The sequence below is a fragment of the Puntigrus tetrazona genome, chromosome 17, assembly GCF_018831695.1.
Source record: "Puntigrus tetrazona isolate hp1 chromosome 17, ASM1883169v1, whole genome shotgun sequence".
In the NCBI taxonomy this organism is placed as follows: Eukaryota; Metazoa; Chordata; class Actinopteri; order Cypriniformes; family Cyprinidae; genus Puntigrus; species Puntigrus tetrazona.
Genome location: NC_056715.1, coordinates 8,847,649 through 8,864,156, shown reverse-complemented (window position 1 = coordinate 8,864,156; position 16,508 = coordinate 8,847,649). Strand labels below are relative to the sequence as shown.

Sequence of the window (16,508 nt, the reverse complement as noted above, 5' to 3'; positions counted from 1 at the left end):
AGACACAGCGAAAACGCTAATTGGTCACACTGGGTTATGGGGGGCGTGCCATTATTGTTATTAACCAATCACTGACGGATGCGGAAGTTTTTTGCTCGCTTTTTGTTATCTAGCGGATTCTGAAAGCGAAAATTATCTTCGGGAGTTATCAAATGTATATCTGAAGTAAACAGATTTTAGCACACGGTGCTCCAACGAAATAAACAACACTTTTAAGTGTCATTATTTGTATCTATTATCACAGTATAACGTATTAAATTCAAAATAAATGTAAAAACTTAAAATAAAATGTTCATTCTGTAACATTTACTGAAAACAGAAACGGCAACACATTTGTTTGTACCAGTTATTTATTCGAAAGACACTGGGTCATATATCAATGTATATTTAAAAATATAAATGTATCTCTTCGTGTATATTTAAAAATAATTAACACTCCCTTTCTCAGGATTAATACAATTATAAATGTCTATTAAACATTGAAGACTCATTACTATAACCATTACATTTTTTCTTTTAAAAAGCATGATTTTTTTTTATAACAAATGTGTTTTAAAAGAGTTCAGTCGTTTGTTTTTGCAAAAGATATTTATTTTAATGATTTAAAATTCTGTTTAAATATTATATAATAAAATAATGCCATAGTCTAGACTGTAATTTAAGCTTCATAAATAGCTATATTTTCAAATGTAACGATATACATCATAAGGAATACTGGATCAGGTAAATAATAGCAATTGTCAAGTTTATTAGGCTGTTGCGCTACTGAAAACAAAGAAAGAAACCAGCTACTGGTGACCAGGCAGTACTGCATCGATCAGTGACGTCTTTTTCATCATGGCGGCGCCCAGCGAGAATCATGCTTGCATTTATAAATTGTTTTTCTTCTAACAAAATGGACTCAAGCTAAGTTGTCACTTAAACTAGTATATATCTAGTAAATAATCATTTATCGAATTACTTAGATATTATGGCACGTTATTTTAAATAATCTATTTACCACGCATTTGTTTGACTTTATGTTTTACAAAGGTTATTGAATAGGGATAATTTGTATTGAACTATATAATGCATGCTCGGTCTGTTTCTACCAATATCACTATTCTGGTCAGTGTAAAAGCGTTCAAGTAGCTGCTGTGTGTGATGCTTCTGATCACTCTGTGGTGAGAAGAACCAAACCATTAAAGTGTCATCTTCATTCTTTAAGTCATTCTTTGAAGAGCTAAAAATCATGACAGTTTCACTACATTTGGGTTTCTCATTCATGACTCGTATATTTCCCAAAGCCTATGTCATATGTTTGAGGAGACATAATATGGTTTGCAATAAACCATTTCTATGTGCTATGAGGCTCTTTGGTACTGGCCCAAATGATTCTGACAGAGAGGACAGTAGCTCCGATGCTTCTGCATCAGCTTTCCCACAATTCTCCCGAAGAGCTTCTTTGTTTGGAAGGCGTCGACCTTTGTCTCCACTGGAGAGGGTCAGTCAGCTTCTGCCTGAGGACACATTAAGTCAAGAGGTTTGGGCTCTACGGGACACTATAAAGAGTCAGGTGGAACAGGATGTGCAGAGTCTGGGGAAAGAGCCAGAAGCAATAGAGGTACCTCGAGAATCTATTGCTCCAAGTCAAGTGTGTGTACCTTGGGAAAAGCCGATATGTTTTGGAGAGACTCTGCTGGCTGAGTTCAGTCGAAAGAGATGTTTAAAGTTTCAGAAGATGTTCCAGCTAAAGGAGGGACTGAAGCTCAGTAGCAACTGGGGAATAATACCTCATAATGACATTAAGGGGCGACATGCAGGAAGCATCATACACACTTCAAAAGGAATGCAGTTTCTCATTCGTCGACCTGGTCTGGATGAGTTCACTCTTTTCATGAAGAGAGGGCCAGCTATTGCATACCCTAAAGTAAGAAACAGACATCACAAAGCAGCAGTCAGTCATCTGCATGTCAATGAGCCAGCAGGTCAATGATGTGATGCTTATTCGAAATGTATTCAAAATGCAGTTCATACATGCAATGACTTAAACACCCCTTTTCTATAAAGAACATGCCTATCTTTCTACATTAATTCATTTCGTATTTGTTTTTGTTTAGTTTGAGTTGTATAATGTCACATGAAGAGTTTAGATGCAAAAGCTTTGAAGTGCCTGAAATCTTGTAAATTGAGCATTTTTATCAGACTCATGTGTAGGTTCAGAAAAATTCTACACTAATAGCAGTGTGTGTCATTTTGCATGCAATTAAAGTGAAATATAATTAAATATAGGAGCCTGATAAAATGCTCATTTTAGAAGACGATTTCAGATGGTGCATCTGAACTCTGTGTAAAACTGAGCTAAATATTTTACTTGAAGTTTTATGCCGGATCACATTCCTCTGCAGGACGCCAGTGCGATGTTGACCATGATGGATGTGACTGAAGGAGACTGTGTTTTGGAATCAGGCTCTGGATCTGGTGCCATGAGCCTCTTCCTGTCCAGGGCAGGTGTGTGGTTCTTCTTCTGTCTTCTATGTATTCATAAACAGCAATAATGATGAGTCACCTGATTATGAATTTATGGCGGACATTGTCCTGTGCAAATAAGTTACAGATGTTCTGTTGTGATAATCACTTTGCATTCGTGTCTGTGTCATCAGTGGGTTATAAAGGAAGTGTTTTGAGCGTGGAGATAAGAGAGGACCATCACAGATGTGCTGTACTAAACTACCAGCGTTGGCGGTCCTCGTGGAGTCTCCGTAGAGGAGAGGAATGGCCTGATAATGTTCATTTTCACCATGGAGATCTTATATCTGCCGGACCTCTTCTGGCAGGGCGAGGTTTCCACTCTGTAAGTCATATGGTTTTTATCATTTTTTTCATATAGGTTTTTATATTTTTATTATTATGTATTATTATATGAGAATCATTTGCTTGTCTGTATCTTAAAGACGTTTTGTGTGTCAGGTTGCTCTGGATATGGTTAATCCACATTTGGTCTTACCTGCTGTGGTTCCGCACCTTCATCCCGGATCTGTTTGTGCTGTTTATCAAGCAAAGTAATACAAAACATCTGTACATACACAAAACGTCAGTGTAAACCATATACATTGACTACCATTTAAATGTGGGCTCCATAGATTTTTTTGTTTTTGAAAGAAGTCAACAAGATAAAAAAAAGTTAGTAAAAACAATAATACTGTTAATTTTCCTCAGAAATCATTATAATATACCCATCTGGGCCTTAACATTTATTATTACCATCAATGTTAAAATCAGTTTTTGCTTAAAATATTTGTATAAACAATGATACGATTTTACCTTATATGTATAAAAAGGTTCAAAAGAAAAGCATTCTGAAAATTAAGAAATGAAAAAAAAACTACTTTTTGAAAGGGTGGATTTTGAATGTTTTCCTGACTTTGTCGCCAGCATCACACAGGTCATTGATCTGATGGAGGGCCTGCGATGCTCTGCTCTTCCTCTGGTGTGTGAACGCATTGTTGAGGTTCAGTACAGGGACTGGCTCGTTGGCCCGTCATACAAAAAAGATGGCACATTTAACAAAAGAAAATCTCCTGATTATGATGATAACGCCGATGACGAAAGTGAATCAAATGAAGTCACAAAAGGTTACTTCTTTCATATCCTGTTCGGTTATCAAATGTTTGCATAGTACTTACCTTTTGTTTTGTTTCAGAAAGGAGAGATAGATATAGTGTTGTTTATTACACCGCAACCTAAACGTCAGTGCTAATCATTAACAGTAAATCATGCTCTATTTAAGGGGATATGAAATTGCCGGTGCCGTTTGGAGATGTCCCATACATCGCACGTCCTCATCCTGAACAGACAGGCCATACAGGTGAGTCAGCTCTTTATTTTTGTGCAACCTGTTTATTGAAAACCACCAGTAATCCTAAACCTTTTAAAGTACTATGTATGTAATACTGCTACAAAAATATTTTTAAGAATCCTGTCAATACCTGATTTTAATGTGCTTCTTTTCAGCCTTCCTCATAAAACTACGAAAGATCTTGAAATAGATGTTCCACATTCAATATCTGTGCATATCTTTGTCATATATGTTGTATCGATAAACTTACTATAAAATAAAGACCATTTTTTTATTGCACATTTTTCTTTCATGCGTACTTGTGTACAAAATATAGTAGGTTTGCTACATTTATGGACTACATTTCATGTTTATTTATATCAACCAAATGTTATACTTTGGAAGTTGAACATGACAGGATTAAGTCTGTTTTAACATTTCATTCACATCTGCGTCTAAGACATATAAGAGAGTAACAAAGTGCACACCAAAGAAAAAAATACTTTATACAACAAGGAATTATGAGGGTTATGATACAGTAAAATGCATGCACAAACCTTCACATTGTATTTTCTGACATATTCTTTACATCTTTTATGAACAATGTACATGACTATTACCCTATTCACACCAATGCTGTACATTTCTCATGAGGTCAGTTAAGAAGCACTCTGTTCTGGCCCTCGGACAACTGAAGTGCATCCGATATGGTCAACAGGCATATAAGATCTGTTACTCCTCACTGATCCAGTCCATTGAATGATCTTGACATGCATCACTTCCTGTAAATGTACCTGTAAAAAAAAAAAAAGAGAAGCCAACGTTAAATATGCATACAGAGGCACTTGTATGGGTCGTATGAAACAATTTTAGCCGAGGCCAAGGTAAAAATTCTTGTAAGACCACAAGAGGGCACCACGCATTCACCTGATTTAGTCAATTTACAATTACAGTTTAGCTGGGCTTTGGGCCTGTGTGAAGTTTGGGCCTTCAGTGGCGCAGATGACAAGCGGGCTCCAGCGGAGGATGGACGAGGAACGGGATGAGCAGAGGTCCGCGCGCAGAGAAAACAAGGCTCTGGGGAACCAGAGGGCCCGCGGGGAATGAGGATCTCCTCCCGAGTGTGGTACAGCCTCTGAGCTCCACTGTGATGCTCTGCGCGCTCACGCTGCCAGATGAAGTGAGACGGCACAATAGCCATAACCTGAAATCATGCATCGAGCACAACTTGACACAGAGCTATTTTTCAGAACTAGCCACTAATAAAATGCACCGCGTACCTCCTCACAGCATCGTCGGCTGACGGCAGCTCTGTACTCTATGCGCGCCCACAACTGGTCTCTTTGCTTTAGGAATCGTGGGAAATATTTCCTCCAGCTCTTTCCCAGAGCCCAGGGGAAGATCTCATATTTGGTTTCCTCCTCATCCTCTTCCATAGTGTTTGCCAGATAGCTGGAGTATGAAAAATGAAGCGCTTGGACTGTAGGAATTAAGGCTGAATTCATAAATAGGACTTTTCTGTCACGCTCATGACATATTGCAGTTCAACTCTAGAACTAAAACGAACATCTCCAAAACCATGTGAAACCCCTATACACTGTAAATATGGAAAAACACTGTTAAAGTGCAACAATAAAAACCTGTTCACTGGATAACTAAAGGTTACCACACCACATAGTTGGGGAAAAAAAATTATATCTATTATATGTAAATACTATGATATTAGTAAAAATAATAAAATTTATTGGAAAACTGTGAAACAAGAATTTGTCCTTGCATGACACACCAACTATGATTACATTTAGTAAAAATAGTTTTGTGGGTTTTTTAGCATTGTTTTAAGTGTCACATGTTACTTCGATGGCGTTTTGTGTTCGTGTGTGCAGCCGTAAAACATACAGACGATCAGTAAATCTAGAAAAACTTTTTTTACTGTGAATTTCTGGCAACCCCAGCTGACAGATTTTCACTATACACTTTTTTGGGGGTTTTTTTCAGCATAGAGAACATCCACAGAATGGAGGGCAAGGTGCTCACAGGGCAAGGAAGAAGTTCATTCTGCTGTGTTCAGTCATATTGAAGCGAGCCCTCCTGAAGTACACGAAGGTCATAGCCAGCAAGTACTATATAAAGACAGAGGGATGAGATTACCAAAACAACTCACTATATTCTATATTCAAAAATCATAAAACGACTAAATATTAATACACAAAATATTTTGCTACCTTGTCTGTAAGTTTACAGCAGCAGTCCATCCAAAGAAAGTCCTGTATTAGATCATCATCTGAGCCAGACAACAGATTTTACACTACAGAACTATATCTATATAGCTCTTGATATTTCTGAATTAAACCAGTACACAAAAAAAAAAAGTTGGTGTAAAAGTGATCCAGTTTACTTTTTCGTCATGAGATACATAAGATGACATTTAGTTTATGAGGCTGAACCCACCGAACAGTCTGAAGAAGGCGGCCATCTCCTGCCTCTGGATCAGCAGGGTCGGCCCGGGGGTCTTCCTGCGCGGCTGCTCAGAACAGTCCGCCTGGTTCCGAGCCGCTGGGTTCGGCCTCGGTCTCCGTTGGCCCCGCCGAATCTGCAGACTGTGAGCAGCTCCAGACGGGGCGCTTTCTGCCCACGGACGGCTCAGCTTCATCATATTTCAATGATTAAATCAGCCGATATTACAGAACTGCCACTGCGTACATATTATAATTAAAAATGTATTTATTTTAGTATAGAAGACATGCGTATTTATTTGTGTTATTGCTGATTTTTTTTTATAATTAGTTATAGTCTAAATGCCATTTAACGTCGCGTCTTAAAATCCACCACTCAAATAACGCTAAAATGACTCATAGCACTCGTATATAACTTAAAGTCACGCCTAAGTACTTATATGCTTAATTTTATGTGGTTATGTTATTTTAGCCCCATACGAGCGAGTTTTCTCTGTAAACAAGATTTACCTCAGTTTAAAAAAAACCGCGGCTCGGTAATTATGACACGCGCATGATTTCACGCGCACTCCCGAAGGTGTTTAGATCAGCTACTGGAGAACTTACAATTAAAGTTTAGCTGACGTGTACAACATTAAAGTTACTTAAATTTAAAGTGACTTTAGATCAAAATGTTAACTATTTCAAACTGGAGGTCACGCTCTTCGCGCGACCGCGCACGTGCACTTCCGCTCCCCCGGGCAGCGCGGGAATTGAGTCAGCAGTCACATGGTGAAATATTCTTCAATCAGAGGTCCGAACACTTGTGCATATATGAAAGTTGGTGATGATCGAGAAAGACATGTCCTACATGTGCTATTTAAAAGTCTTGCTGTTTTAGAAAATTCAGATAAAACCCAAGTTTTATCATGCAGGTGGTTAGTGAACAAAATATGCGGATGAGAAGCTTTTTATTAATCCAATAGAAACATTTATTGCATCATTGTTGGTTATTAGATTTTGTTATGATTGTAATGTAATGCACACAATAAAAATAACACTGCACTGTGAAAAAATAGCAACATCAAAAAGACCACAGGCTGATTTTTGTGAAAAAAAATAGCAACATCAAAAAGACCACAGGCTGATTTATTAACCTTGGCTATGTGAAAACTAATTTGGTTAATCACAACAGAGCAATACATTTATTTACACAAGCGCAACTTGTTACAGGTTTGTTTGCTATTACCGTGAAACAGTAGATGAAGTATGATTAATTGGTATTTGTAAGCTTGTTGCTCACAGATGTGTTCCAAGATTTTTATTGCTTTGCACACCGCTTTTATTTCCTGAAAGAAAAATGTACAATTAAAGATTGGCCAGGCATTTTCAAGCTAAATATAGAAAAAAGAATTGTAGAAGAAGTTTTAGTTCACCATTTTAATTTCATGTTGAATCACACGCTTGATTTCATGAACTGACTTCTTGCAAAACCAGCAGATTATTGCATTCATCTCAGAGATCTGAGGATAGTTCAAATGCAGTATATATGTATATATATATAGTAAACAATATAATTAATTTTAGTTTATTGCATTACACTGTGCATCAGCTTACCTCTATGTTCAGTTCATTACTTATTTCGGATTCTTCGGGAATGTTTAACATTTGTCTCTCCAGCGTGCTCTTCCATTGTGCCTTGTTAGTAATGCTGCTACACCCAACAAGAACTGAGCCAAAAAACAGAACTTGTAAACAATATATGATGAAAATCAATAAACAAGCCACACGAAAAAAATGTTCAAACTCACCTGAGCACGCCATAAGCAGTCCAAAATGAAAAACAGGTGACATTATCCTTCAGATCGTCTACTTAATAAGACGCTTAGCTAAAACGCATCCGCTTTCTTGAATAGTTCGGGTGAAGATTTTAGGTTGAAGACTCTCTTGTGTTCGTCTGTGCTCCTCTTCTTCACAGTTATGAAGAACGCTGAAGATACTAAATGTCTACGCAAGTGTTTTGGAGTGCTGATGTTCAGGTCACCAAAACCATTGTCGACCAAAGTGTCAAAGTGCTTTCATAACAGCTTCTGTCAGCATTTTTTACACTGACTGTCTCTTCAGTTGACATAACAGTCCATAATATTGTACCTAAACTCTTGAATCACGAATAGCTGAATTTTGATGTATTGAATTAAAGGTGGTATTTTAAATCACTAAATGACACAGTGTAAATGTCTAAATAACCATCAGTATCGTGACACATTTCATTCCAGACGTTGCTTCCTTTTCTCTTAATGTAAATGCATTTTATGTGTATTTATAACAAAACAGAATGAAAGCCACTTTTGCATTCAAACCTTTATTAGCTCATGCCAAAACAAACAAAGGAGCAATCTTATCTAAAGAGCTGGTACTTTGGCTGACTTGTTATAGGTTTATTCAATCCCAGAATTAGCACATTTTGTATTTAACGCAGGATAGTTGAGGGTTTTGTTTTGGGAAAAATCCGTTAACAACCTTTCTTTTAAACTTGTTGGCGAAGAATTTGCATGGCGCCTTGAAAAAACGGTTGGCACTGCATATTGTGTTTATTTTCTGAATGAAACAGAGAATAAGCTGGTTTTAATAAAGTACAGTACAGAAACAGTTTCACAGAGAAAATTAATAATAGAACTGTGACCGCAATAACATGGTTTTAAAAATATTAAAGAAGCACAAATATTGAGATTCAGGAATTAAAAATGCAAAGATTTACCTCGTCAATCAGAGCATTTATTACGGGTAAATATTTTGATAGCATACTGACGCATACACAACATTTTAGATTCATCTAGAAAGAGAGATTAAAATTGTTAATAAAATGTTAAAGGGGGATGATCAAGAGGAATGTATGAACACTAATGTGCACAACATTTGACTTTTTAAACATGATGAGATTTAATGATGGCAACATTTTTTACCTTGAAAGAATCACAGGTTTTGTCCTCACTGTCATAGGAGGTGACCGCCTGTACAGTATCATGAACGGCCTCATATGGAGAACTCTCAGCATCAGCTGCACAAAATATAATTTCATATGATATAAGTAAATGATAAAAGTGACAAAAGTTTAATATCCCACTAAAACTCAGTCTTTTGACAAGAACAAGTGAATATGTGCCAAACAAGTGCTGAAACATTTCAAATATCTTACCAAAGAGAATCACGAATAATCCAAAAATCCAGACAAGATACATTGTACTTCCTTGTATGTATTTGTTTATTTCAAAGTGACGGTACACTTTATTCTTTTTCTGTCTTTGGTTTTGCTGATGTGACAGAGAGAGCTGTTAAATGTAAGTGTGAAGCAAAGTCAGTTAAACCCACATCTTGTCCTGGAAAACACTTCATATGTTCTAATGATGTTACAAAAGTATTCAGCTGCAGATCACTATTATTATATTAGCTTTTATTGTGTACTGAGTCACATTTCTTATAGTATAATGTTAAACCTAATTTGTCTGAAAGTTGTAATCCTGTCTGTTTAGGGCAAAATGTCCAGTGTCAGAAACATCAACAGTGTTCAAAATGTGTTTCACAGTAGTGTCCCTTAACTGTAAATTACAGTAAATGAAATAATAATATAGCTTTCAGTGCTTTTCATTGGTGAAATATTCTTTTAAATAACTAAACATAATCTCAATATAATGTTCAAGGGCAAAAGTGGAACTGTGTGACGAGAATGAAGAGGAAACAAAATATAAAAAAAATCACAGAATTGCACATTTGCATTTTTTTATTTAGCCATGTACCCTCTTTATAAATGATTTGACTGCTATGGCATAAATTATTGGACCTAAAACATTATGTGTATGTCTTTACGAAATGAGAGACAACAAATTTTATGAGCAAAAAACATTTATTACTGTTGACATAAAACAACCATGAGGAAATAACATGTGAATGAGTATTTGATGTAAAACAATTCAATCTTAAACATTATAGAGGACTCCCCAAAACACCATCTCCAGTACAATAAACATCCATTTATCAGTACATTTTAAAAGCACTTCTGATTAACTGCATTTTTTTATCTTCTTGCCGCCACATAGCCTTAACAATTTGCAGGTGCCCATATTATTACCTCCAGGAAAAAGAGCTCTCATTATTGCATTTTTGTATCCGTTGGCTACAGAAAAGCAGAGGGAACGAAATAAAAGCCATCTACCACATGTTGTATTGATCTTCTGAAAAGCAGAAATAAAAACAGTAGACCCAACAGGGGTTGTTGTAAGTCAATGAAAAAAATGAAAATACAGATACACACGGCAATGGACTGATATCAACTAACACTTAAATGTTCTCTCCCAAAGAATGAAAAACAGTTGAGCTAGTCAATGTAAATGTATCCCTTCAACAGCCATCGTCACAGTTGTTACTAACATAACTTTATCTTCATACATGTGGCCTTTGCATTACCACCAGGGAAGAGTGTGTGCAGTACGATGTCCCGATATTTCACTGCACGCTGAAGGCAGATCTTTCGAAAAGCCACTATGAATTTGTTACAGACAAAGTTTATATTCTGTAAAAGAACAAAAAGAAAAGGGAACAGGATAAAACTTTAGGATTCAGAAAAAGAGACTCAACTTCTGTTAGCCAAAAAATGATTCATGATGTTAAAATCATTGTGAAATTATATCAAATTATGATTTTTTTAATTAAGCAATTCTGTCACTAATTAATTAATTGACGTAATTAAAATGATGCCTTTCCGTGACACAGCTGTTGAGTGAATACATTCATTCGGTGAATATAAGTGGCTGAACACAAACTTTCCAGCTGATTAAAATTGGCTTTTGAGCTGTTTGTCAGTTATTGTAAAGTAAGGTGTTTATTGCTGTGAATCGTTATTCTGATTCATCATTATAATCTTGTAAATATCAGGATGATCTTGCTTTTTTATAGCGAACTTTCATTGGAGCCATTAGAAACATTAGTAGTTAGACAACTAAATGTTACCTGTGTTATCTTTTGGTGGATCGCCGCTTTAGCGCGTTTTACAGCTTCTTGGCACACGCAACAGAAGATAATGTTTGGCTGAACCTTGTGAACGTGAGGCATGGGATATGAGGTCATAAAAATAATCTGAAAAATGATATTCAGTATTTTGATCGACATAGTATAAATGACACAGTGTTACATACCAGTAGGTCATTTCCACGGGTGTCCATCAAACGGTTTAAACTTTCAGAACGTGAAGAAATCTCTGGATCCCACCAAAGAGAAAGAGCTTTATTTTCACTCTTTGCTAGGGCTTTCAAGAAAACAAACATTTTAATTCAAACTGAATGTTGTTAAAGTTCTCATGACGACGTAGTATATAAATCGAAGACTTCGCAAAAGTGGAATATTTTCATGAATATTGCAATTGTATCTTACCTGAGCAAGAGATCAGAAAAACAAAATATACGATTGGTAACATGGTTTCAGACACTTTTAAAATCATCAAGTATGGATTCTTTTTCACTTTTTCGATTTGCGTTCTTTAGTTCGCCAGCCTCTCTCTCTCTCTCTCTCTCTCTCTCTCTCTGCCTCTCTCAGTCTCTCTCTCTATCCCCTTATGTGAGAAAAGCCACAAGAGCAGCCTGACCGGTGTCAAAGACCTAAGTAAAACAGTGTAACACAGGTTTAACAGAGTATGAAAGTTTGTGAAATCATGCCTGCGAAGTCACTGTAATGTGAGGATGACAATTCGTGCATGTGCAACAGTGTTCTTTATCATAAAGAGAATAAAAGAAAACCTGCACTTATGAGTGAAATATGAGTGAAAATGTTTTCACCTGCAAAGTTAAAATGCTTACACATGTCCTGTAAGGCGCTGACAAAAATGTAAGCAATCCCACAACACCACAGTGCTAAACGTCTGCTTTTTTCTTGTTGTAAGACAGGCATTTGGGTTTTTTGGTTTTTTTTACAATAACTGTATTTACCGTTTTTCTTTTAGCAAGCAATCAACAAAATAAATATTCAGCAGAAGCTACTGCATATACAGCCAAGTGAACAAAACAGTACAAGATGTCCATCCATTCATTGCAGTAACAAAGTAGATTCATCTTTTTAAATGTTTAATTCTAAATGTTCTGGAGTATGAGTGACTGAATCCCTATCTGTCACGGTGTGGTTTAGAGAAAAGGAGCACCCGACGAGAACATAGAAGTTAACGATTTTAATTATGCACATACAGAAATAAAACCTCGAGCAGACAGGCAAAGACACTAAACCACATAAACTTCGACGAGCTCAGACAAACAGAACTGAAACAACAGGACTTAAATACACAACGTAAATACTTAATAAATGAGATACAGCTGAAGACGATAAGACAATTAACTAAAAGTGGGTCACACTGAACACATGGCACATGAAAACAGCAACAAAAAGGAGTCCACGTGTGACACTATCAATCATTAAGTGTTACAGCTACAAAGAGCTACAAAGAGTTGTATAGTGGGAAGTTTCTGATAAGCTTAAGCTCAATGAGAACAGATCATTTTCCCTTTGGTGCAGTTGACTGAGTTGCAAGTGACTAATGATTTATCGTGTTCTTAAAGGATTTTTGTAACTCAAGTTAAGTTTTATTTAAGGCCCATTTGTAGTACCATATGTTCTGATTCGGTTAATCAAGACTTTCTTTATTTTGATGATTTTACGATTCTTTAACCTGGTCAGTAAAATAATTAAAAGAATTGATTCTCCACATTATTGCTTCATCATCTGTCAATAGTTTTTAAATCTTTTGGAAAAATTTCATAAGACAGGAATATGTTCAATGTGTTTTTGTTGTGTAAATTTCTTGAAAGTTACATGTAGTGAACCGGTGGTGAAACTATGGTGATTTTCTCTTGGTCAGAATTTAACAAATGTGTTGAATGTATCAGGTACATATGCTAAAACACCCTTTTTTAACACACATGCATACACACACACACACAGTGTTAAATGTAGTTATACAAAATATTTAGATATTTCATCTCAAAATCACCTGTAGAGGACACTATTGGTTATCCCAAGAAAACAAACTCATTGCAACTTTTTATTAATGAGCTTTAATTTTAATGTAATGTGTAACAAATGACAACATAAATGGCAATCCAGTTCTACACTTCACATTACTGTATTGTTTTCATGTCCGTCTTTTTACACAGTTTTATTTTTAAACAGATGGACCCTGCTTTGTTTCCAGAGAGCAGAGCATCGACTATTTTATTTTTATATTTAAGCACAAAGTTTGTGCAACCAGGTATTCGTATTTTTTGACAAATTTTATCAATCTTCTGGTTTATCTCCTCCTGCGAAAAGATGAGAACATATCAAGAACAAAGGAAAATATTAAACATTTATTAAGTTCAAATATGTTTTACAAACCTTGTTTGCTGTTTTCCCAATCAGTTCTATCACTTTTCTGAGAATGGACTTGCAAATACCACAAAGTATCAGCTGTGGGCGAGATAAAAGGAGAAAGTAGAATACCATTAATGGAAAGAAATTAGTATTTAGCAATTTTCGTATGAGTATGTGAATGCATTTCATTTAACCTCTTTGTTCTCAATGGCTTTGTCATGATAAATGAACTCCATCTCCCTCACAGGATGCGGATGGTCAAAGTGCTGAGACATTCCCATCTGATCATCTGAAATGGCTGAACATCAAAATAAGTTAAGACTAGTACATAAACGGCAGTATGACAGTTACATTCATATTAAATATCTGACTAGTATGGTTGAGATCTTTAATTTTTTTTTTAACATTAAAAATCTCAGGTTTTAATTTGTTAAGCGTTAATTTTACACTCCGGATACAAGAGTGAATCTCACCTGAACAAAACAGAAGGGATGCCAGAAGAAAAACAAGTGCTTTTGTCATCTCTGCGTCAAAGTCTTCGGCAATAAGTATAGACAACTGTCTGCTGCCGTGTCTGAATACTCTATTTATATGGTAAATAAGGGAAGTTATTGAGAGGTGGTTCAGACTGCTGATCTTAAAAAACTAAAATGTAGTTAACACCCACACTTTATGCTGCTTTTGAAAACGTGAGCATATTTGTTTCAAATAGCTTTTCATTGTATTTCATATCTTAAAAGTATTGTTTTAAAGAGATTTGTTAGAAAGGCCACTTTAAGTGTATATACAGGTGCATCTCAGTAAATCTGAATGTCGTGGAAAAGTTTCCTTCAGCTAATTGAGCTAATTCAACTCAAATTCACTGCACACAGACTGAAATAGTTTAAGTCTTTGGTTATATTAATTGTGATGATTTGGCTCACACTCAATGTGCACTGAATTTATTTAATGCGCAAGTTACACAATTTGAGTTGAATTACTCAAATAAATGAACTTTTCCTCGACATTCAAATTTATCGAGATACACCTGTAAAGATGGAACCCTTTTATGACTACTTCTTTAATTATATTTCAAAAATGCACTGTAGATTTTAAATAACTACTCTAAAGCTACATGTGAAAATTGTTATCATTTGTAATCCATTTTGCAATAGAATTTTTTATTGGAATATAATATTTAAAATAAAATTACCCAATGAGTTACTTACTCTCAAGCCATAGTGTGACTTTCTTCTTCCAGACAAATACAATTGGAGTTATAGTATATAAAAAACATCCAAGCTATCAATATCAATGAATAATGCTCAGGATTTAGAAGCAAAATAAGTGCATCCATCCATCATAAAAAGTGCTCTACATGACTCTGAGGTGTTAATAAATGTATAGTAATAAATGTCAATGCATTTGTGTAAGAAAAATATCCTTATCTCTAGCTTCTGCCAGCTGTCGATGTGCATTAATGTAATATAGAAACAAGGACAGATTGAATTAAGCATGGAATTTTTTAATAGACTAAAATAGTCATTTCTTTTTAAAATTTACTACTATAATATTTATCCTCTTTTCATATCGCATACATATAATTCACTTACGTCAGTTATCAAATAAACATTTAAATGGCATATGATAGTGACCAATATCTGCAAGTCTTTCTTCTCACTATTCCACATTCCATTGCTAATTAAATTAGTATGCATGCATGATTGGTCCGTGTAGTATTGTATCCATTAAACACATTTGTTATGCTTTCATAGGCAAAATGTTATATGCCAAACAATGTGGCTCCTAAACACTGGGAAACATCAGTTTATGTATGTTAATATTCTCCTCAAAGCATGAATAATATGCAATCTGCACATAAACAAAGCAAAATTACTTTTATATTAGTGCATATTCTCTCCATATAGAAACCTCAAATACTGCCTTCAGGGATTTTAATCATGTTTCGATCTCTGTCACCATTCTTTTTTTTTTTCTTCATTTGTAGACAATTGGACCAAATAGGCTCTGAAGAATTTATGTTCCAGTGCCAAGAAAGAACAGCATGAAGGTGGAAATTGCACAGTGCATGTATATGATGCATTGTTTTGAACGGCACCGGCGATCCCACAGAGACGTTCAGTCTGTAATGAGCACTGTGTGTTAGCTGAATGAACAACAACAGCTCAAACCTTTCCCGGCATCTGCTCAAACTAATTAAGGAGGCCAACTCTATTACCAGATGCGCTTCAGACTCGCTGACGGCAGTGACACAGAACAGGACGATGGCTGGACTGGAGTCAGTGATGAACAATGTCTGCTCTCAGTTCATTTTGCCAATCCACCTGCAGCTGTCAGACAGCAGAGCGCCTCCCTTTGTACTGATTGGTGTAATGATGCTTGACATGTTCATGCGTTTATCAAACACAGATACTCCTCTAGTGCTACCTTATGCACTTATATGTTCAGCATAATTTTTTTATTACACAACTCTTGTGGGGTAGATACGTATCATATGTATGCAAAATATGTACCTCGTATTATATAGACCCCAAACATGTGTGTCATATATACACCAAAATCTATTTTTTCGTATCAACATCATGAATCATTTTTATTTGGTGTACTAATTATGCACATTTTCATGAGACTGGGCAGATTATTATTACTTTTACTATTATTACTATTTACTATTTATTTATTATTACTAGGCAAATTATTTTGTACAGCAATTTTTGCCCTAGACACATAGTTTTTCAGGTACACTGTAAAAAAAACCTGTTAAATTTATGGTAAAAATGATGGAATTCGATTATAAAAAATACAATAACAACATTTTAGGTTTGACAGTTTTAAGTTAAATTTACAGTTAAATACTGTAATTTCATTGA

General features: G+C 35.6%; 3 protein-coding genes and 1 long non-coding RNA gene across 6 annotated transcripts; 1 reads left to right on the top strand and 3 right to left on the bottom strand.

Moving 5' to 3' along the window:
• The first annotated feature begins 813 nt into the window (after positions 1–813).
• On the top strand, positions 814–4,117 carry trmt61b (tRNA methyltransferase 61B). Its single transcript, XM_043263750.1, has 7 exons — positions 814–1,909; positions 2,388–2,490; positions 2,643–2,833; positions 2,950–3,041; positions 3,415–3,614; positions 3,770–3,847; positions 3,994–4,117. The coding sequence occupies exons 1-7, from the start codon at positions 1,232–1,234 to the stop codon at positions 4,026–4,028; spliced, it is 1,377 nt and encodes a 458-aa protein (XP_043119685.1). The 5' UTR covers positions 814–1,231; the 3' UTR covers positions 4,029–4,117.
• A 190-nt stretch (positions 4,118–4,307) lies between these two features.
• On the bottom strand, positions 4,308–7,099 carry spdya (speedy/RINGO cell cycle regulator family member A). 3 transcript variants are annotated; one of them, XM_043263752.1, is made up of 7 exons: positions 6,880–7,099; positions 6,269–6,512; positions 6,043–6,101; positions 5,855–5,940; positions 5,098–5,269; positions 4,745–5,021; positions 4,308–4,611 (listed from the first exon to the last, which is right to left on the bottom strand). In XM_043263752.1, the coding sequence occupies exons 2-7, from the start codon at positions 6,471–6,473 to the stop codon at positions 4,550–4,552; spliced, it is 861 nt and encodes a 286-aa protein (XP_043119687.1). In that variant the 5' UTR covers positions 6,474–6,512; positions 6,880–7,099; the 3' UTR covers positions 4,308–4,549. The 3 variants fall into 3 exon arrangements, with proteins under 3 accessions (XP_043119687.1, XP_043119686.1, XP_043119688.1); XM_043263751.1 differs by having other exon boundaries at positions 6,784–7,095; XM_043263753.1 differs by having other exon boundaries at positions 6,269–6,464; positions 6,784–7,095.
• Positions 7,100–7,687: 588 nt separating this feature from the next.
• Positions 7,688–9,589, bottom strand: LOC122362324. The gene is made up of 6 exons (XR_006253093.1): positions 9,449–9,589; positions 9,216–9,310; positions 9,011–9,085; positions 8,064–8,850; positions 7,870–7,982; positions 7,688–7,775 (listed from the first exon to the last, which is right to left on the bottom strand). It is a non-coding gene; the product is annotated as an uncharacterized LOC122362324 (long non-coding RNA).
• Positions 9,590–13,317: 3,728 nt separating this feature from the next.
• LOC122362088 lies at positions 13,318–14,203 on the bottom strand. Its single transcript, XM_043263368.1, has 4 exons — positions 14,112–14,203; positions 13,833–13,936; positions 13,663–13,734; positions 13,318–13,586 (listed from the first exon to the last, which is right to left on the bottom strand). Exons 1-4 carry the CDS (start codon positions 14,158–14,160, stop codon positions 13,407–13,409), a joined length of 405 nt encoding a protein of 134 aa, XP_043119303.1. The 5' UTR covers positions 14,161–14,203; the 3' UTR covers positions 13,318–13,406.
• Between the last annotated feature and the right edge of the window lie 2,305 nt (positions 14,204–16,508).